This window comes from Microtus pennsylvanicus, chromosome 9 (genome assembly GCF_037038515.1).
Source record: "Microtus pennsylvanicus isolate mMicPen1 chromosome 9, mMicPen1.hap1, whole genome shotgun sequence".
NCBI classification, from domain to species: Eukaryota; Metazoa; Chordata; class Mammalia; order Rodentia; family Cricetidae; genus Microtus; species Microtus pennsylvanicus.
This window is the reverse complement of record NC_134587.1, coordinates 59,318,787-59,341,341: the sequence shown is the minus strand read 5'-3', so window position 1 is coordinate 59,341,341 and position 22,555 is coordinate 59,318,787. Positions and strand designations below refer to the sequence as shown.

The following is a 22,555-nucleotide window of genomic DNA, read 5'->3' as shown; positions in this document are numbered from 1 at the left end:
GGATGCTGCACCCACAATGACAATGTCCTCCTAACACTCAGTGAACTCAAGTGTCAAAGGCAGCAGCACACTGTGACTCCAGACACTGCTCTAGAGACAGTCATTTACACCAGACATGGTTCTCAAAAAGCCACGAAAGAGGAGGGCAGCCACCACTGCCCCTGGGTCTAAAGAGAGAGAAGGCTCTTCCCAGGGCATGTGAGAGGAGGAGCTCTAAGTCACTGTCACGGCACAGGGAGAAGAGACAGCTGGAGACCCTAGCAGGATCCACCCTCAGAAACCCAGCACATTCCTGAGGTGCTGGGAAAGGGAAAGCACAGCCAGTGTCATGGTGCAGAGAACCCAGGACACACCAGCCTCCCTTAGCCACAGCCCTGAGCACAGACACACGTCAAGACTTCCCCAGAGAACGCCACAAAGCGGCCCCACAGAAGCAAAGCTCATTCTACTGCTCTACTCCAACTACTGCCTACTACCACATACTACTTTCAGACCATTCCGTAGCTCTCTCCAGAAAACCAAGCAAGATGCACTGGTGTCTGCAGGAGCACAGACAGTCACTTATTTACTCACCCGCTCACACTGGTGTCTGCAGAAGTGCATACACAGGCACACACCCACTCACCCGCTTACACCAATGCCACTAACCCCTCACTCAGGAGGCTTATGTGCTTTTTGACCTGGGCAGCCTCATCAGCCTACCTGGCCTGAGTCTGCCAGTCATTAGCCTCACCTCTCCTCCTCTTTGTGCCTCAGGCACACGGTGGCTGCTGCAGGACCCCATGGACCTCACCCCAGCCGCCACGGCTCCATCACACCATGACTGGGAACCCAGAACATTGCAGTGTTCAGGGAGCCGCAGACTTCGTGACCCACAGTACTAAAGAGGCTGAAGAAAAAAAACACTCAGGCGGCATGGCTCGCTCTGAGTCACGAGACATAGAACTGTCCAGTCATACAATAGTGCCACACAGGAGGGCGGGCACCCTCGGCAGCCACACAGATGTTCCTAAGGCTTTCCGCCTTCAAACAAACCAACTCCCACACTGTGCAGACGCAGACACTGGCCCTTGGCATCTCTGCCTTGAGATGCCCTGTGTATCCATTGAAAACAACTAATCTACAGGGCTAGAAGCGGCACTCTGGCAGAGTGCCTGCCTAGCACGTGTGGGGCCTGGGACTCTATCCTTAGCACTGTAAAGTTCAGAGGTATATATAAAATAACTGACATACATATAAAAGCCATAAATATTCGGTCACTTTTGTCGGGCAGCGGTGGTGTGCACTTTTAATCTCAGCACTAGGGAGGCAGAGGCAGACAGATCTCTGTGAGTTCAAGGTCAGCCTGGTCTAGACTGAGTTCCAAAACAGCCAGAGCAACACAGAGAAACCCTGTCAGGGGGTCGGGGGAAGCAGGAAGAATTACGTCACCTTTTCAAAGATCGCCATAAACTAACCCCAAATATCGGCAATACAACCCTAGTTTATGCAAACAGGGAATGGAAAATAGCATAACTATCCTAACTGTTCGGGAACATTATTTTCAGATGTGTGACTTTTGTTTACGCTGCATTTGTTTAACTCTGTGAAGCTGTGTTACTGTGCCTGTCTAAAACACCTGATGGTCTAATAAAGAGATGAGCGGCCAATAGCGAGGCAGGAGCGAGGATAGGCAGGGCTGCAGGCAGAGTATAAACAGAGGGAGAACAAAGGAAAGAGAGGGGCAGTAAGAGAACAAGGAGAGTAGGATGCCAGGCCCAGCCAGATTCAGAGTTAAGTGGGAAAGTAAGATATGCAGAAATAAGGAAAAGCCCAGAGGCAAAAAGTAGTGGGGATAACATAAGGAAAGTTGGCTAGAAACAAGGCAAGCTAAGGCCAGGCATTTAAAACTAAGAATAAGCCTCCCTGTCTGATTTATTTGGGAGCTGAGTGCCCCCCCCCCAAGTCAAAAGAATAAAACACCATACATTAAACAGTGCCAACCCACACCTGCCAGACAGCACCATGACTCTAGTCTTTTTCTTTGTATGGGTATCTATGCATGTGTGCCCAAGTGTGCATGTATATACAGGTGTGCAAGTGTGTACATGTGTGCATGTGGAGGTGAGAAGTCAGCACTGAGGAGTTTTCAACTACTCCCATCTTGGTTTTGGAGATGGAGAGCCTGGATTTTACTGATTCACTTGGTGAACTCTAGGGATCACCTGTCTCCTCCTCCCTGGCACTCGCCTGGCTGCTAACGTGGGTGCCCTCCTGCGTCCACAGCACCTGGTGAGCAGTGTGCGTGCCCTGTGAGCACAAGGGCGGTAGTGAAGGACGCAGGGGCAAAGCTCCTATGGCTAGTCACTCTCCGGGTCACTGATTCAATAGTGTGACGGCTCATCTCAATCGCCATCCTGAGAGATGAGCTTGGTTGGTTAAGTGCAAAGACTGCCCTTGTGAGTGGCACCATGCCCTGAGCTAGGCTGTGTAAGGAAATGAGTTGAGCACAGGCACTTGCTTCTCGTCCTGAGTGAGGACGCATGACTAGCTGTTTCTAGCCCCTGCCTTCTCACTGCCCCACCACACTGGACTGTGACCAGACACTGAGAGCCAAAATAAACCCTTCCTCAAGTTACCACAGAAACACAAACCAGGACAGTGTCTTCATTTGTGCTTGCCTTTAATAACCCGACATCTAGAACCTACTTAACCGGCAGACAAGTGTGATATGATATAATATAATATAATATAATATAATATAATATAATATAATATAATATAATATAATATAATATACCTTTTAAAACCAATAGTTCACTGCAGTATAGTCCTAACTCAGGACTACTAGGTTTGGAAGCTTAACATTTCTTCCAGATGTTCAAGATATACCCGATAAGGGGCTGGAGACATGGCTCAGAGGTAAGAGCATTGGCTGCTCTTCCAGAAGACCTGTGTTCAATTCCCAGCACCTACATGGCATAAATTGTCTGTAAGTTCTGGTTCCAGAGGACCCAACACCCTCACACAAGCATATATGCAGGCAAAACACCAATGTATACAAAATAAAAATGAATCATTGTGGAATATTCCTATACTGGTGTGAATGTATGCTGCTATGATTGGTTTAATAAACGAGTTGACTAGTCAACAGTTGAACAGGATAAAGGTAGTTGGAGAGCCAAACAGACTGCTGGGAGGAAGAAGGGCGGAGTCAGGAGTCTCAAGCAGATATAAGATGGGCATGCCGTACTGAGAAAAGGAACCAAGCCACATGGCAGAGCATAGATAAGAAATATGGCTTAATTGAAAATATAAGAGTTAGCTAGTAACAAACCTGAGCTATTAGCCAAGCATTTGCAATTAATATTAAGTCTGAGTAGTTATTCAAGAAGAGCCGGCACTGGAAAGCTTCACCTACAAATTATTTTTAAAAAGCAAAATAACATTAAAAAGTTCACCAAACGAAAGTGGGTCCAAACAATCCAAAACATCAGTCTGCAGGAACTCACACCCCACACCCCTCTGCACTCATCAAAACATCAGTCTGCAGGAACTCACACCCTACACCCCTCTGCACTCATCAAAACATCAGTCTGCAGGAACTCATACCCTACACCCCTCTGCACTCATCAAAACATCAGTCTGCAGGAACTCACACCCTACACCCCTCTGCACTCATCAAAACATCAGTCTGCAGGAACTCACACCCTACACCCCTCTGCACTCATCAAAACATCAGTCTGCAGGAACTCACACCCTACACCCCTCTGCACTCATCAAAACATCAGTCTGCAGGAACTCACACCCTACACCCCTCTGTACTCATGCACACCTGTACCTACCCTTCTCAGCTACTTACTGTCTGGGACTAGACAACTCTGCTTCCTTCTTTTATAAAAAGGAATCTTCTTGAGCTGTGACAATTCTAACTTAGGAAGCAGGAAATGCTACATACCACCTAACAGTGCACCCAGCCCACCAGCCCACCCACCTAACACTGCACAAGCCTGTCAGCCCACCCACCTAACACTGCACAGCCCGTCAGCCCACCCAACACTGTACCCAGTCAACCCACCCACCTAACACTGCACCCAGCCCACCAGCCTACCCAACACTGTACCCAGTCAACCCACCCACCTAACACTGCACCCAGCCAGCCAGCCCACCCACCTAACACTGCACCCAGACCACCAGGACTACCATCAGAGCCAATCTTTGAGGGACTTTTAGTCAGGAGGTCTTGCATCCCCAGATTAGGTAACTCACTACTCACTCGCCCACCAGACACTTAGTTCCTCACTGTCTTGAGCTTCTGCTGCCACCACAAACTACAACCTGTGTCATCCTGGCCTACATCAAACAGTAGTTATGTAAGAACAAGGAGAAAATCTGAGGAGCTAGCAGGTAGCCCACTTCCACAGACACTGTAGATAGGGCAAAGGAAGTAGGGCACTCCCAGAAAGCCAGGGAAAAATCATACTGGATAATGTGGGATTCCCCTCTGTATGCTGTGAATACCATTGGTTAATAAAGAAACTATCTTGGCCTACTGATAAGGCAGAACTTAGGTAGGCAGAGAAAACTAAACTGAATGCTGGGAGAAAGGAGGTGTAGTCAGGGAGAAGCCATGGAGCCGCTGCCAAAGACAGACATGCTGAAACTTTGCTGGTGGGCCACCATCTCATGGTGATGCACAGATTAATGGAGATGGGTTAAATTAAGATGTAAGAGTTAGCCAATAAGAAGCTAAAACTAATGGGCCAAGCAGTGGTTTAAATAATATACTTTCTATGTGATTTATTTCGGGGCTGAGCAGCCGGGAACCTACAAGGAGCCTCCACCAACAACTGGAGGTCTCCCCAAGCTCACCTGTCAGACTTCCAAGGTCACAGGATGAGAATGTCCTTCACTGGCTTATGTGTGGATACTTAGGCCCCAGTGGGTGAAGCTGTTGAGAAAGGATTAGGAGGTGTGGCCTCATTGGAGAAGGTATCACCAAGGGTGGGCTTTGAGGTTTCAAGCGCCCAGGCCATTTCCAGTCAATGTCTGTCTCTCTCCCTTTCTCTCTTAACATCCCCATCCCTGTAGGAGGAGGCTGCTAGTTTGCTCCTGGCTGCTTAGCCCCGAAATAATCACATAAGAAACTGTATTGTCTCCATAGGAAGCTGACCTGCTGACACACTTATCACAGTCCACTCAGGTAGCAGAAGCCTGGCAAAAATGGAGCAGGGGAGTCAAGGGCACTACACTATAATACCTGTCTTTCCTGTTCAGAGTCTAAGGCAGGGGTTCTCAACCTGTAGGTCATGATTCCTTTGGGAGTTGAAGAGCCCTTTCACAAGGGTTCCCTGAGACCATCAGAAAACAAAGATATTTACAGTACGATTCTAACAGTAGCAAAATCACAGCTACAAAGTACCAACAAAATCGATCTTATGGTTGGGGTACCCACAATGACATGAGGAACTGTATTAAAGGTCAAAGCATTAGGAAGGTGGAGAGCCACAGGTCTAGGCCCTGCCTCTAACTCCATGTAAGTCAATACAGACACAGCTGTCTCAACAAAGGCAAGAGTGAGGGACAAAATAACCCAAAAGCTGTAAAGCTGAAGGCCATCTAATCCACTCCAAGCAGTCCAATCGGCACCTGAAGAATGGAAGATTTTCAGTTGCACACCACCCCTTTGAAGGTCTCACTTTTAGACGTACTACCACCAGAGCATCACACAGGGACAAGAAGTGGAGCAATCCCAACAGGCTAGACACTACTCCCTCTAGAACCGGAGTTGGGCATCTGTGACAACTGCCCTGCAGTTACTCACCACGTTGTAATAGCTCTTATTGATGGCAGTTGTGTCGAACCCTTTGGGGGGGCTCTTCAAGGTTCCTGATTTGGGTGACACAGGCTTCTCTGGAATAAAAAACAGAAGGAAGCTTTACTGATCAAAGTTATGATGACAGAACGCACAGCCTTCTCACACCAAAGCCTCACCTGGAAACCAGCCCAAAACAGTGCAGACCTCTCTCTCAGCTGGTGTCCAAGGTCACAGGGTCATGGGCTTCATTACTGCATACCCGCCACCCAACCCATTCTCCCCGAGCACCTGAGAAGTAACAGTTAGGGTTTGACTGCACATACATACAGACTCAGAGTCATAAATACAAAATGTTACTCAAGCAGAAATTAGGGAATGCTAGCTGGTATATAGGGGCATCAAAGAACCAATACCCACAATTCTAGGGAGTTCCACATGCTCAAATGGTGACTAGTGACAGATTAAACAGCTAAGGAGGAAAGGAAAGCTGAGCTAAGCAAAGCTAAGATAAACCTCATGGCCTGACCTCTGCCTGGGCCTGCAGCACACCTCTGAATTATCTAAACTGGCACTGCTGACATCTGACAGTACCCACAAATCCCTACTCTCTAAGGGGAAGTCCTGTAAGCAGCAGTGGTTCTGGGCAGTCCGTCTGTCTAGCAGTGGTTCCACAGGTGTGTCTGTTACTTCCCCTGTGGGGGTGGGTGGGTCTACCTACCACAGTTTTTATTGGTGTGTGTGGTAGGAGGATTCCACTGGGCTGTGAGGGGGGTGGGAGGCAGACTCATCTTGGCTCAGCACAATAACAAAAGCAGGACCTTTTAGTGACAAGCAATGCTGAAAAGCAACCTTGATGCTTCCACTAGCCCAGAAATGACAAGGAGACTGAGCACACACAGCAGGGGGGGTGGGTAATCAATCACCTCAAAGCAGCTTGGCAAGGATGCAACTCCAAGCAAAACTGGGCTTGTAAGCACTTGAGCCAAGACTTGTGTTCCAGTAGCCCAGGTCAGCATCTGTGATGGTCATCTGCGGCCACTAGCACAGTCATGATGACCACACACGTCTTTGGCCTCCACATTCATTCAATAACAGGAATACCAACATCACTAGGCTAGAACTTCCTGTTTCTCTCTTCCCTTATCCCTTGAACTGAGGGAGTTAGACACCTGTGTGTGTTAAACCACACATATCAATACGATAAAACACAGTAAAAATCTGTACATATTACACATCCAAAATGGCACACAGGAAATAAAAGCTCCATAACAACTCTGTACCTTCTGTAGCACTGTACGCATCAGAAACTAAAGACAGAATGCTATGCCAATTAAAGAGTCTTCCAAAGACCCCTGGAAGGTATCTGTGCCAGTCAGTTTGGGTTTTGTTGTTATTGCTGCTGATGTTTGTTTGCTTGTTTTGTCAACTTGAAGCAAGCTAAGGTCATCTTGGAAGAAGGAATCTCATTAAAGAAACTACCTCTCTATCAACAGGACAAAACAGCAGCCTACAGAATGGGGAAAGATCTTTGCCAACACAACATCCAACATAAATAAAGAGCTCAAGAAACTAGGTATCAACAAACCAAAAAATTCAATTAAAAAATAGAGTGCAGATCTAAACAGAGAAGTCTCAACAGTAGATTCTCAATGGCTGAAAAACACTTGAGATGTTCAACATCCGTACCCATCAAGGAAATGCATATCAAAACGACTCTGAGGTTCCAACTTACACCTGTCAGAATGGCTAAGATCAAAATTACAAGAGACAGTTCATGATAAAGAAGATGTGGAGCAAGAGAACACTCCTCCATTGCTGGTGGGAGTGCAAACATGTATAGCCACTTTAGAAGTCAGTGTGGTGGTTTTTAAGAAAACTGAAAATCAACCTGCTACTATTATACTATATATACAGACCCAATTATACTGCTCTTGGGCATATACCCAAAGGATGCTCAATCACTGCACAAGGACACTTGCTCTTCTATGTTCACAGCAGCTTTATTTGTAAGAGCCAGAACCTGGAAACAACCTAGATGCCCCTCTACTGAGGAATGGACAATGAAAATGTGGTTAAGTTTACACAATGGAGTATTAACCAGCTGTTAAAACAAGGACAGAAGTAGAAAAAAATCATCCCAAGATAGTTAACCCAGACCCATAAAGACAAACATGGTATGTACACACTCATCAGTGGCTACTAGCTGTAAAATAAAGGATAGCTATGCTACTACCATCCACAGACCCAGAGAGACTCAGTAACAAGGAGGGTTTATGGGGGAATACCCAGATCTCCCTGGGAAGGGGAAATAGAAGAGATGTCGTGAGTGGACAGAGGGCAGGTAGGGCTAGGACCATGAGTGATCAGGTGGGGGCACAGAGAAGAAGAGTCCTGAGAGGGACTGCTGGAGGGGGCATTTCAGGGATGGGCAGAAGCTGGGCGAAGAGGAATCTCTTAGGAGGAGAACTCAGCTTACATTCCCAGCAACAGTGGATAAATAGCCTGAACTGGCCATCTCCTGTGACCAGATTGGTGCCTGGCCCAATTGTCATCAGAGAGGCGCCATCCAGCAACTGATGAACACAGATGCAGAGATCCTCAGCCAATCGTTAGGTGGGGTTCGGGAATACTGAAGAGTAGGAGAAAGGAGTGTAGGAGCCAGAAGGGTCAAGGACACTGCAGGAAGACCCATACAATCAACTAACCTGGGATCATAGGGGCTCGCAGAGACTAAACCAACAATCAGGGAGTCTGCATGGGAATGACCTAGGAACTCTGCATGTTATACTTGTGGAACTTGGTCCTCTTGTGGGACTCCTAGCAGTGGGAACAGGAGCTGTCTCTGACTCTTTTACTAGCTTTGGGACCCTACTTTTCGTACTGTGTCACCTTGCCCAGCCTTAATTCGTGGGGAGGTGTTTAGCCTTACTGCAACTTGATATGCCATGTTTTATTAATACTCATAGAGATGTGCCCTTTCCTGGATGGAGACAGAAGAGGGGAATGGGGAAGAGTGACTGGGAGGGGAGCGTGAGTGGGGGAAGCTGCAACTGGGATGTAAAATAAATAGATGAATTAAAAAGAAAAAAGTGCCTCCACCTAGTAAGTTGCCTCTGCTTCAGTCCTGCCGCCAGGTCCCTGCCCTGCTTGAGCTCCTGCTGAGTTTCCTGGATGATGGATTGTGCAGGGCATGTGAACGCAATAGTCCTTTACCTCTGAGTTGCTTTTGGTCTTGATCTTCATCACAGTAATAGAAAGCGAAACAGGATAGAGCTTGTCTTCAATGAAACAGGGCAAAAGCATCAACACCAAATGTGAGAACATTTCCAAGTCCCACCACAAGAGGGAAGCAGTCGAAGGCTACTATCCTTTCCTGGAGACTCAAAGCGGGTGGAGGAGAGAAAGCCCCCTTCAGAAGCAGCCTGTCGCTTTTTGTTTGCACAAAAGCTGTAAATCAAACCTAAATGGAATGCAAAAGAAACAGATTCGGGCAAGGGGATGGACTCCGGAGTCTGTTCAGTGAGGCATGGCCCTCAAGGGATTTCAGAGGTGCTTTCAAACGGGCAGCTTTGTCCTCAGGAAACTAAGCACCAACTATGCTATAAACTACAAAGAAGAATCTCATCCCACAATTAGAATACCACATAAACCACTAGAAAATATACTGCCATCCTCGGATTTTATCCTGAACGCTGGCTACAAAGAGACTGAATTTCTTTTTAAACGTTTCGCACCTTTATGCTTCAGCTGCCAACATTAGAATTAGACTGGCTTAACTCTTCTCACAGTCGGCTCACATTAAGAGGATACTGTAGGCAGGCGCTTTTCCCAAGAGACTACTCCCGTCTCACTGCCAAACAGAGGACATTCAGGATAAGACTAATAGCAAACTGTGGTATTTCTTATTTAAAAAAAAAAAAGTGTGAAAATTTTCCAAAGCAAGCTAGGTCTCATTCTGGCACAAAAACTATGAATTCAACTTGCCTCCTAGCAAAGAATACTCTTGAAGAGGGTATGCTGCAGACTAAAGCCAGGAGCCTGCGTGTCAGGCACATGGTCCCGCACTGAGCCCCATGGACACAATCTTAAACTGGCACAGAGACACATACGCAGAAATAAAGAGCAAACACAGAAACTGAGGGTGGAGTGGGGTAGTTGGCACTTACACACATAGCACTGGCCCTTCCTAGAGCTTCCTCTCCTAACACACTCCACGCCCAAGTACAACTCTACTCACATGCTGTCAAGAGACAACATTAAGAACATTTGTAGTTGAAAGTCTATCCAGAAGTCATGGCCACCTCGGGGCATTTCCTAAGCTAGGTGAACTGAAAAATACCTGAGAAGTAAGCTTCATGGGACACCCCACCACATCAAAGTAGAACAGAGATGGTCACATGACTTAAAAAGACCAGACCTAACAACAACCTTTCACAGAGCCAGTCTCTACTCCAGGGGGCCTTGCACAGCATGAGGGAGCCCCCCCCCCAACAGCCTGCTTATAACATATTTTTACTTCTTTTATATTTCACAAGAACATCTTAACCAAATTCAACAGGAAAGCAAGAATAAACATGCTCTCTGGCGCGCACACACAACCTACTCTAAGTCCCTTGAAAACGAGCGTGTGACATGGCAGCGACACACTACTGGAGCATAGCCAAGCAGAACCTGTGTCAGGAAGGACAGCATCAAGTCTCATCAACAAGGAGCCTCTGCTGGGCCCCAAGTTGCTAGACTACAGGACTTCACAGCCTTGCCCTGCATGGATCAAACCATTAGCCCCAGAGAATCTTCAACTCCAAGACACCAATCACAGCGAAGCAGCATCAAGTGGGCTGAGGCTGCTGTGCATTTCCAGGAGTTGGAAAGGTCGGTCCTGAACAAAGCGTCAGCCACAGGAAAACCAACACACTTCCCCAGAATCAATGACAGAAATTACCTGCCTGTGCCTAACTGGAAAGCAAACAAACAAACAAGTACACAGTAGTTAAAAAAAATACAGCCTAGCATAGGCCATAAAAAAGCGTTATGCTTTGTAACATAAAGCACAGCAGTCACAATGAAATGAACAAATGGCTACAGGGACACATACCCAGAGACCTGGCTACTCAGAAGGTTGAGGCAGGAGGATCACTTGAGCTCAGGGGTTCCATGATCGCCTGGGCAACACGTCCAACAGACTTTGTCTCAAAAGCAAGCGATCATAACTAACAGACCTAAGAAGTTTTTCTCAGGAAAATGTCATGATGTAATGCAAAGTCAGTTTACAATGATGGGGCCTTTACCCAGCACCCCAATGTGCAGGAATGGATGAAAGTCCATTCAGCTGAACTGAAGATGCCATCCAAGACCAGGATCTTTCTCTGACAACAGGCACTCAGGACTCTAGAACATTCACACTTTTTGGCTCCTCGTCCTCCCACAGAAAAGTTTAGCCACTCACCACTTGGCTTGATCTCTCGCACATAGTTGCTGGGGAACCAGCCGGTCCTGCCACTGTGCGTGCCCTCCCACCAGCCACCTTCCTCCACTCGTGTGACATGGATGACATCGCCCTTCGTGAAGGAGAGCTCATCTTCATTGGTCTGCTGGAAGTTAAACTTGGCTCGGACCACTAGCTGGCTGCTGCTGTTATCAGTCATGTCCTGGAAGACAGGAGGGAGGGGTGGGGAGATTCCCATGAAGCACGGTCTACTTTCCTATAAAACAGTTACAATTCACTGTCACAAAGAAAGCCAAGACATTATTATAAATGTTCCACACATTCAAACATGACAGCACCAGGCATGGTGGTACACACCCTTAATCCCGGCAGAGGGCAGAGAGGCAGGTGGATCTGTTTGTCTACACAGTGAGTTCCAGGCCAGTCAATGCTACAAAGTAAAACCCTGTCTCAAACATAAACAAAAATCAGGAAAGTGTCTTAAATACAGAAATGTAAAGCTTCCCATCTCCCTGTGCACCTTGACCACTGTCAGATTGCAGGCCAAGAAGACACTCTATGCTACCACTCCTACAGGCTCCCTCTCATGCTCTCTCTCTCTCTCTCTCTCTCTCTCTCTCTCTCTCTCTCTCTCTCTCTCTCTCTCACACACACACACACACACACACAGACACACACAGACACACACAGACACACAGACACACACACACACACACACCTGGATGCAATCAGTGTGCCTGTCTCTACTTTAAAAACTAATCTCTATACTGTGGACATGTTTCTGACTACATAATGTCACACTGGACACTTGTGCCACTAATTTTTAGGTTACGCCCAATGTTTGTCTATGTACTGCATGCAGTATTTCTCTTATTTTGCAAGGGCTCCACTAGAAATAGTCACACATCCATTTCACTGTCCTGGAACATGTGTAACACATTTAAACTTTAATAGATATGCTTAAAGTGATTTCCAAAAAGCTCTACACATTTACACTAAAGTAACACATCCATCAGTATTTAAGAGACCTGATTTCATCAAACTTGTACTTTCCGAAGATGCTAACAAGTATGCAGCCACAGTAATGGGAAAACACAACCTCACATCCTGGAGGCTCGGTGCTCAGAGACCCCGCTTTCAGTTCTCTGAGAAGCAGGAAAGACCTGGGCATTTTCTCTTCTCCATTCAGCTTAGATGAGGCTGTGGAGAGGCTGGCAAGTACAAATCTACCGACAAGATACCTCTTCCTAACAACAGAAATACCCACAGACAAGCCTCTCCTAACGGCTACAGGAGCAAAAAGGGTCAATCTGCAAAATCTGCACCTGTGTTTCTAGGGACCAGATAGCACACACCCATCTGCACAGCGGGTGCCCTCATTTCACCTGCATCTTGGGGTGAGCAAAGGTTGACACAATGACCCAGGGCCATAGACCACCACTTCCCTGCCCATGCCATTAACATCCACAAAGACCAGCAGCAGTCCTGGCCACCTCCCCACAGGACAGCAGCAGGGAGGCCCACCTGGGTATATTGGTGTATACTAGCTCTCCACCCATCAGAGAAACAGAAGTCTGGCACAGGACTCCGCAGGACCCAACAGGACCCAGCAGGACCCTGCAGTGCTGACTCCTCTCCACAGTGTCAAAGACACAACAGAAGATGTCCCCACTGCACAGCAGACTTTATTTCCATCAGGAACTTCTTAACAGAAAAGGGTGATCATTGCATGCAACCTGAGACAAAAGGAAGCTAACATGGGAGAAAGCACAGCTCACGCTCAGATGCCCCATGTGGTTTAGAAAATGGACCCAGGAGGATGGCATACAATGCACTGAAGCAGCAAAGCATCCTCCACAGCTATTGAACTAATACAATCTGCATGGGTAAGCTCTGGCAAAATTCCCAACCACACAGTTTGTGAATTCGGAGACTGGTGCCAAAGAAGTGTCAGGAGAGCACCAGAGAAGTCTGGGGTCCCTGGCTCCAAGAAATGAGGAAATGCCCTATACCCTATCAATCTAGTCATTCCTCCCAGAGAAGGGGGACGACAGAAGCAAGGCTTACACTAACAGAGGCCCAACCCTGAGAGCCTACAGCCATGCTTACTATCAGACCCAGACATTCTAAAGGCATCGGTACAGTTCCAATGACGAAATGTGACAGCACATCTCACACGTGAGAAAAACCCCAATCCAAAGCCCACAGCACATGCGCATCCCCACACTCGGGGTTCAACTTGCTGCTGCTCCTCTGCTGAGAGGCGCCTCACAAAGCAGTATTTAAATTAGCTTTTTAAAACTAAGAGGGCCAGGCGGTGGTGGTGCGCCTTTGATCCCAGCACTCCGTAAGCAGAGGCAGGAGGATCTCTGTGAATTTGAGGCTATCCTGGTTTACAGAGCAAGTTCTACGACAGCCAGGTCTACACAGAGAAACCCTGTCTCAAAATAGGAATGGATGGATGGATGGGTGGGTGGATGGATGGATTGATGAATGGGTAGGTGGGTGGATGGGTGGGTGGACGGAAGACAATGGATGATGGATGGATGGATGGATGGATGGATGGATGGATGGATGGATGGATGGATCAGTGGATGAATGAATGAATAAACGAATGAGTAAATAAATACACAAGTAAGAGGAGTATGTTAGAAATCTACACTTAATGAAGAAATACCTGCTGTCCTCTTCACCAGAAATTTTGGTTCTTCTGAGTTTTACATCTCCTCGTGGGAAATCAGGACTGCCACCCCCACCAGCAGGGGCACTGCCCAGACATCCATTGTCACTCTCTCCTGCTGTCCTGTTCCTTCTCACTACCCCACTCCAGCCTTAATTCACAGGCTCTTCTTCTCTGAGGAAGGCTGCTCCCATCCTCAGGTCCAGCCCCCCAGAGCAAAGGTTCCGGCTCTGTGAACAACCTGACTTAGGAAGGCTTGGAAGGCGGGCTTTAGGCAAAGGAAGAGTTGCCTTCCATCTTCTGCTCTAAGAGAGCTGCACCCTGCTGACACATGCCCACACTACACCCACCCTCTGCTGAGCTGGTGGGACGAGTCGATTCCCTAAGAGGAGAGGTGAGATTGGCAGTACTCCTGCAGTGAGTCTTGAAAAGTTCTTACAAAGATTTAACAGGACCACGGTTTTCCATGTGCTCTAATTCAAAAAGGAAACTGTCAGGTTTGCTAAAGGTGAGTCTCAAAAAAGAGTTGACTGGATTGAGTTGTGTTTCATCAAGAGAACGGAAAGGTATGGAGGGTACAGCTGACCACACTCACGAGCACCTCTGAGCACTGCCTGCTCCACAACTTGGGTCCCACTCTGCAACTCCTGGCAGCAGGCTTCTGCACCATCCCTGTGTAGCCAGGCTTATTCTCACACTCGTGTGCACAATGAGCACTTACCTAGGGATGACTGTCAAAGCATTCGCCTCTCTAGATGAGCAGCTGCAGCCTTCACCAGAAGCCCAAATAAACAAGCTTCTGAAAGCACTCAGTCAGTATCTGGGAGAATCCAGTGAGGAGCAGTGCTACCACACACTGCAGGAGCCACCCGGGAAGGCCTGAAGGTTACGATGGTCCACATTCATGGGCACTTGGATCTCCCAAGGGATCTGCAGACTCTCATGCCCAAAATGGCTTTGAATCAAAATAAAACTTCTTACTTACCAAGCTTCGGTACTGGCTCTGAAGCAATTTTGAAGTTCTACTATGTGAAGACTGGGATCCCAGGGAATCAAAAGACTTTATCCGATGTGAAGAGGGCCGAGCACACACCGAGTCACTTCCTAGTCCAATGTCTGAAAGAGAGAGGGAGAGGGAGAGGGAGAGGGAGAGGGAGAGGGAGGGAGGGAAGGAGAGGGAGAGGGAGAGGGGGAGGGAGGGAGGGAGGGAGGGAGGGAGGGAGGGAGGGAGGGGGAGAGGGAGAGAGGGAGAGGGAGAGGGAGAGAGAGAGAGAGAGAGAGAGAGAGAGAGAGAGAGAGAGAGAGGGAGGGAGGGAGGGAGAGGGAGAGAGAGAGCTAAAGACGCCTGTCACCATGTACCCTCCACACATACTGGCTCTAAAACTGGGCCAGCATGGAGTGACACCAAGTCCCACAACAAATCAGGCCATTTACAGGGTAACAAAGAGCAGATTCTTTATTTATTCCCCAATTACCTCTCCAGGAACAATCTGGGGATGACTAACTTATCGGTTCTTCTCTAGTGCAATTCTCAACAGTTTATAAACCATTTTACAAGTGTTTGTAAAATGTTCCCTTCATCTAGAAACACAATGTAACTGCTCAGCGAGGAACTCCGAGACTACATGCCACGCCACCACCCAGGAGACAGAGATGCACAGTCCTATGCCACATATGCTAAGCTAGCACTTCTGAAGACTGCACTACAAATGTGTCAGGTGCACTCTAACACATAGAACTAACGGCAGAGCCTATTACTGTGCAGCTGGACTACACAGTACATGCTACCACAGCAGGCCACTACTGACCAATCATTACTGTGGGACTCAAGGCCATACTAAAGAAGGAGTGTGAGTACCAACAATGAGTCTATCACATCCTTCAAACCTTCACCGTGTACCAGTGAAGACAGCCCATACCCCAATGGCACATCCCAGTGCTTTGAACCAGCAGACCCTACTCTTACTGTATAGCTCCAGCTAGTAGACCCAGGGCTCAGGAAACGGGCAGTTTGCAAACTACAATCTATGTGCTGGGGAGTGGCTGGGAGACAGCCACTGTGCTGAAGGCTCCAGCACCAGAAATTGCTGCCCCAGCACTCACAATTCAGACTCACAAACCACCAGCAGCAGAAGGAACAACTACATATTCATTGCCCAAGAAGCTTCTTTCTCAAGGCATAATGATCACTTTGCCTTGCTGTGGAAACCAGACATGAGCCTTTACACCCTCACCCCGAGGACACCCAAGCAGAGTCTTACCTGCTGTCACTTTATTTAGTGTCACCAAGGAGCTGAGGACCTTGTTAAAGTTCTGCCCCTGATATAAATCATTTGCATCAAAAGTCTGAAAGAAGAAAATGAAACAAGAAAGTTAGTACCATGTCAAGGCACAGGATAAATGGACTCTCCCAATGACAAGTGGTTGCACATGGCCAGCACCCTCGGTCTGAAACTCTCAAGAGGCAAAGCAATCTCCAAGCGGGTCCCTGGGGAAGGAGTTCATTGGAATGTCCTTGTGAGGCATTTCCACACAGGCCATCCAGTCCTTGGAGGACCAAACCAGCTCTGCTCCTTTCTCCACCCAGGTCAGGCAAAAGCAAGGTATGAGCCAGGGGCCGCCAGTAAAGGCTCATGATGGGTTGTAGTCCTCTCTCCTTAGATTGTACAGTCTACAGGACAAGACATGCCAAAAAAGATCTCTTCTAGTACATAAGGAAGGTGAATTAAATGCATCCCATCCAAGACAACAGCACACAAGGTACAAGCAGAAGACGACAGGAAACAGATGGAAGACAAAGCAGCTCCCAGGAGAGAGACAGGCAGGGTAGCAGCCTCTGGGCAGAGAGCTCTGAAGAACCTGAACTGTAGGCAATCCAGTCTGATCCAGGGCCACTTAACTACTCTGATGCTGAGTCAGTCACACCACAAGACTGAGCCAGGAGAGAAGGCACATGAGCTAGCCTGGGTTAAAACAGCTGGAATCCAAATGTGTGTGTGTACCTGTGTGTATGCATTTGTGTGGTATGTGGATGTCCACACAGCTAACTCTAGGAGAGAACAGGCAGGTGCCTGGTTAAACCCATCTGACTTTTGTTCGGAGGAATGTATGCACACATATGCCTCTTACAGATACGCTAAAACATGCACAACTCTTTCCAAACACTCTCTAAAGACTGTGTGTCACTTTTGATCACTAAATAACCTCTTTTACAAATAATTTTGATAACCAAATCATCCAGTACTGTTATTCTAGAAAAAGTGAGACAAATATAATAGGTGCAAATTATAAAAAGAAAAGCTAAATGCCAAAAGTTAAATACCAAAATGCATACCAAATTAATATAGTCTTGATCCTAGGCCCTGGGATAAGCACCTGAGGGCTGGCCACTAGAACCTCTGCCCTCCTCCTCCTTCTACAGCCTCTCTCGGGCCAGGGTCAGGAACTCCCTCCTCCACCCCTTCCTGCCTTCCCACACCCCACCTCCTTCCTGCTGAGTCTCACTCCTCTTACTTCCTGAAGCCCTGCCTGAGCCTTGCTGAGCTCCCAGAAATCCCAAGTACATTTATCCCATGAAAAACTTGGACCAGTGTCGCTGTGTGCACTCAATCCTCGGGCATAGAGTTTAAAGAGGATGACTATCCATCTCCACCACTCAGACTTGGGTCCGGTGGATTTGTGGGTCACCCATCCAGAGTCAGATGTACCTTAAGAAAGAGGCTGGGGTTCTAAACAGTTCATCGCTGAAAGCTCATGAGAACCAAACCAAAGGACAAAACCCCAAAAGCCAAAAGACGACTGCCTGGAGCTCCACTGGTCTCAGAAAGCCAGTCTTCCTCAACCCCTTCCGGCAGGGCCCTCGGAACTTTCTCATGGGGTGCAATTTGATTCCCGGGTTGTACCACCTGTAACTTACAGAAAGTCAGCCCAAATAGGAGCTCCTTTTAGGCTCACCCCCCTGCTGAGATTTTGAGGATCACAACAGGTTAAGTTGCTTCTTTTTAAAGAATAAAAGGTATTGTTCTGCCCAAGCCTTAGTTTCCTCAGGCAAAATGTGAAGTCCCCTTAATTATAAAATGTCGCAATGGTGGTCTGTCCTTCAGCTCTAAGGTCTAATCCCACAAGACACACAGACAAATGTCCACTAACCTTCATTATGGCAAGGCAGCGAGTCACAAACCCCAGCACAACAGGATGTGAAATATGGGAAAGCTTCCTGTTATTCCCAGACTATATAGTTTTCCTACACGGATACCACGGAGCATCTGACTGGCTGCAGCTGCCTGCCAATGGGCTTCGGCTGATGTCAGAACTCAGTGAGCCTACTGCCGCCTCCCTTCCTCCCCAGGAAACCCAAGGAGGAGATGAGACAAACCAGGAGGCCCATTCTAAGTAAGGCCCAGAGCGTTCAGTCAGGAGTGTTTTTCCAAGGAGCAGAATATACAACTTCCCCAAACAGCAATCTAGACAGCAAAAAGCAAAACCAAAAGGCATTCATTCAGAGGCCATTCGCACTAAAGGAACCAGAGAAGAGGCCTGGAGCCTTCCCTGGAAGGTCAGTTCCCCAGAGCCATGAGGAGTCTAAAACAGACCGCACAGGCTGGACTCACTGGCCTTCACCAAGAAGACACCACCATAGGCTGGCAGGAAGGCTGGCCTTCACAGCACACAGAAGTAGAAGGAGGCCACCACCACATAGACCTGAAGTATACATGTGCTTCAGGGGAGCCTGCCCCTCTCCCGCCCTGATGCTCCTTCTATCCAGGCACAGAAGCCAGTGACCCTGCTGGCCACATTCCCAGATGGGCTAATTCTGATCCTCAAAGACTTAGCATTCTGGCCTCGATGCCCTTTCCCCCCATAACCTCTTCCACACCTCTAATATGTGCATATTCCCTATTTTAGGGTTCTTTATAATAGCCAATGCAATGTCAGGCTTGGTTCTCGTATGAATGCCTGAAACAGGAAGAATGTGCACTGTCCACAGTACCTGCCTGGCAAGCTGACACCGAAACGGTGATCCTCTGTGCAGGCATGAACGTGCCTGGTCACCTGACCAAACTGTAACACTGTCTCAATCAAAAGAACAGCGGGACAACAGAAGCCTACAGAGCACAGCTGGTGAGGCTGATCCACTTATAACTTTCCTATCAGGACAAGTTTCTGACCTCCTTTGTTTCTTTAACCCAGGCTTATGGCAGATAGCCTTTCCTCACTGTACTTTCTGGGGAAGCCTGCAATCCAGGGCACATCAAACTGGCCATCCTACTGCCTGGCTGTAGCCCATCACATGGAGCTTAAGTTCCAGGAGCCATGTGGAGTGTCAACAAGCCTCTGACCCAGTTCTTCAAATGGGAAGGGCCAAGCCCAAGAGGAGCCGCTGTTGATGACAGCTACCTGCAGCTAGCAGGCCTGGCCAGAGAAGCCTCTGCTGTGAGGCAAAGGGCGGGAGAGTGATGCAAAAACAAAGTCCCTCAGCAAAGAGCCTCATCTTCCTCCTCCAACACAAGACTTGCAGAAGCACAGGCCATCCTGATAACCCAGCAGCTCCTCCTCTCAGAACATGGAGACTCAGAATAAAGGTAACTCTAAGCAAGCACTTCCTTCCACACTCCCTAGCAAACAAGGACCCCGTTCCACCTCAAATCCAAAACACAGTAATTATAAACTGTTGGCAGTTAAGGCTTCACAAAAACCTCAAGAGAAAAAAGATGCTGAAATGTATGCACATCGGTTGTAAGGGAGCACATTCCTTCCCAGAGGGTTCCACTGGACCCTCAGTAGGTGACACACCAAGGCACAAGAGGACACACCCCAGGAGGACTCTTTTACGCTGGCTGTACCACGCCACTACACTGTCGTCTCTGGGCACCTGAGCAACCACACATTTCTATCCTCTAAACCCAGCAGCCTGAACTGCGAACATCTGCAGTGCTCTCGTCTACGTCCAGAAGCAGCTCTGCTGCGTGAATGCGGTGCAATCTCCAGGTGGAAAGCCATCAAGATGCTGGCTGGAGCTGCAGGCATTTAGCAGCCCAAAGGACTCAATAGGCTAGAAATCCTGATAACAAGAACACACCGCTGCAAGGCTGCTGGAAGGAGACCTGGATGATTGTGTTCTCACTGCAAGAATAAAGCTCCCCAGTGCAAACAAAAGGAAGCCAGGGTCTACAGATTCAGGAATCAAGGTCTCCTCTTGAAAGCTGTGTGTGTCATGTAGGCAGGAGAGTACATCTCCTTCATCAAGACACAAGCCACGCCAGGGGAAGGTGAGCCATGCAAGGAGCCAATGATTAGACATCATGAATTTAGAATTTAGACTCAGCACCAGCACTAAACACAAACAGAGCCCATCCAGACACTTCACTTGCTGATATCCGAGCTCCACCAACTGCTCCCACACCATGTCCAACTGTCTGCTCTGAATCAGAGCAGCCTGGCCACACACACAACTATCATCGGCCACAGTAACTGATATGGCCCTACTGACCTAAAAGCAAAGCAGAGTGACTCATACGTACATGACATCCCTAGGTGGCTACACCCAGAAAGCACCTGGGAAAGGTGTCTCTCTTCCCCATCTCGTGTCCACAACTGCTGCAGGAAACTGACCCCAGGCTTCAACTCCCCAGCACCCTGGCACCAGCTCCACTACCAAGGGTGTATGAGGAAGCTTTATTTCACAAACACATGAGCATGCACAAAATCAGGACTCTTGGCAGATATTTCTGGAGTGTTGCTTGCAAAGTTTAAAAATATATTTTTGTCTTATCATATTGTCAAATGGAATCTGTGATTTCAGAGCAAGAATGACAATGAATCTTAAGTAAGTAGTGCTATTTAAGTTTAGTGCAAATGCTCCATACTGTTGAGACAGTAAACTCCAGTCCTGGCTCCTCATCTTCTCGGCTTCTGCAGATTTTGAACTCAATTCCACCTAATTTCTGCTCCCAGGGGTAAAAACAGAGTTTCCTAACAGGTTCCAGCAGTAACAGTCCTTTCACCTAACATGCCCCTAACAAGCTACTTCCCTTTCAGATCAGACTCAAATCTTACTGGGTTTAGGAATCTATTCTATCAACAACATGCAAACACCATGGCAGAGAACACATATCCATAGAAGGTAATCAAGGACTGTCGGTAACTTCCAAGAGGCCTACAGAGAACGGGAGGCAGTCGAGAACTCAGTGACAGGAAGGCAGAAGACAGGCATTTACACAGCTGTACACGTTCTTCCCTAGTCTAGGAGAAACATTCAGAGAGCAGAGCTGGGACAGTGGACAGAGCTCCAGTCAGGAAGAGTGGAAATAAACACACTGAGGATAAGTGTCACACTGATGTGGGCACAGCCCAGACCTCCCAGTTTAGACCATGTGCCAACTGTGCCTTCCACACAGGGAAAGGAAGCCTCCAAGGACAGAAATACGACCTTCACAGCACACTGCCAGCCAGGAGAGTAGGTGCAGTTCTACACAGGCATCCCAGACAGTCTGCTCCCAGCCCCTTACCTACCTGGCAAACACTACCTGCCTGTCCCTAGAACCTCAACAGGATACCTGACTGGGCTAACCTAAGGGAAGTCACAGCAATCGCAGCTCTAAAAGGCGATGAGAACATCACACTAACATCAAAACTAACAGCAATTACAAACCCCAGGCTTAGGGTTTCCAGACACTGCAAAGAGCCCTCTCCTTCCTCCCACAGCAGGCGGCAGTGAGAAGGAAAAAGCCTGAAGTAGGTGGGGGCGGAGGCCGGGAGCAGTCGGGACAGATTTTACAAGACTGCTGTAGGGAAGCAGATGGGCCCTGAAAATCCAGAGTTGGGAACAGCCCCATGAAGCCACGTGACACCAAGCGACACAAGCAACTACACCCACAACCCTTTTCCTTGGACAGAGGCTGAACAGCACCCTGACCCCTCTCTGAGGAGAAGCAGGCGCTCTACACTGATCCAAACAGCAGACCAACTTGAGATGTCCCTGGACTCACAGGACAGACACTGACATGAGAGGAAGAGACAGGAATCTGGCCCCAAGGGCAGTCCCCCAGAGCTCAGCTATGCTGCTGCACAGGAGGACTAGAAGCACGAGGCTCTTGCCAAGGTACTGCTTCTACAGAGAGCTCCAGACTCTCCCTGCCTGCTACTCAGCAAACTACCACAGTAAGCCCCTCCCACCCACATAACTGCTCATACATGCTTGCTACTGTCACAGGATGAACCGGAGGTCTAAGAATGTGGCTCAGTGGTGGAGTACTTGTCTGTCAAACCCAGGGCAATAGGTCGAATCACCAGTACCACATGAAAAATAAAGTATGAGCAAGGTGCATCTATGAGAAACAATAGAGAAGATGGAGAAGACACACCTAAGTGCAGCTGAAAGCCCTGGACACACCAGAGATGGAGAAGACACACCTAAGTACAGCTGAAAGCCCTGGACACACCAGAGATGGAGAAGATGACCTAAGTACAGCTGAAAGCCCTGGACACACCAGAGATGGAGAAGATGACCTAAGTACAGCTGAAAGCCCTGGACACACCAGAGATGGAGAAGACACACCTAAGTGCAGCTGAAAGCCCAGGACACACCAGAGAAAGCAGCACAAGGCCCGGAAGGCATAGAGGCCAACTGGCT

At 48.1% G+C, this 22,555-nt stretch overlaps 1 protein-coding gene across 8 annotated transcripts in view; it reads right to left on the bottom strand.

The window, feature by feature from the left end:
• Positions 1 to 22,555, bottom strand: part of Arhgef7 (Rho guanine nucleotide exchange factor 7) — a 99,907-nt gene that overhangs the window by 39,735 nt on the left and 37,617 nt on the right. For 6 of the 8 annotated variants that reach the window (XM_075986163.1, XM_075986161.1, XM_075986164.1 and 3 more), the window contains 4 exons: positions 16,185 to 16,269; positions 14,909 to 15,039; positions 11,244 to 11,445; positions 5,804 to 5,892 (listed from right to left, as the gene is read on the bottom strand). In XM_075986163.1, the coding sequence (XP_075842278.1) occupies positions 5,804 to 5,892; positions 11,244 to 11,445; positions 14,909 to 15,039; positions 16,185 to 16,269 (507 nt within the window). Of the gene's footprint in view, positions 1 to 5,803; positions 5,893 to 11,243; positions 11,446 to 14,908; positions 15,040 to 16,184; positions 16,270 to 18,072; positions 18,191 to 22,555 lie in introns of those variants that run through there. The other 2 variants (XM_075986166.1, XM_075986165.1) reach the window with 2 other exon arrangements.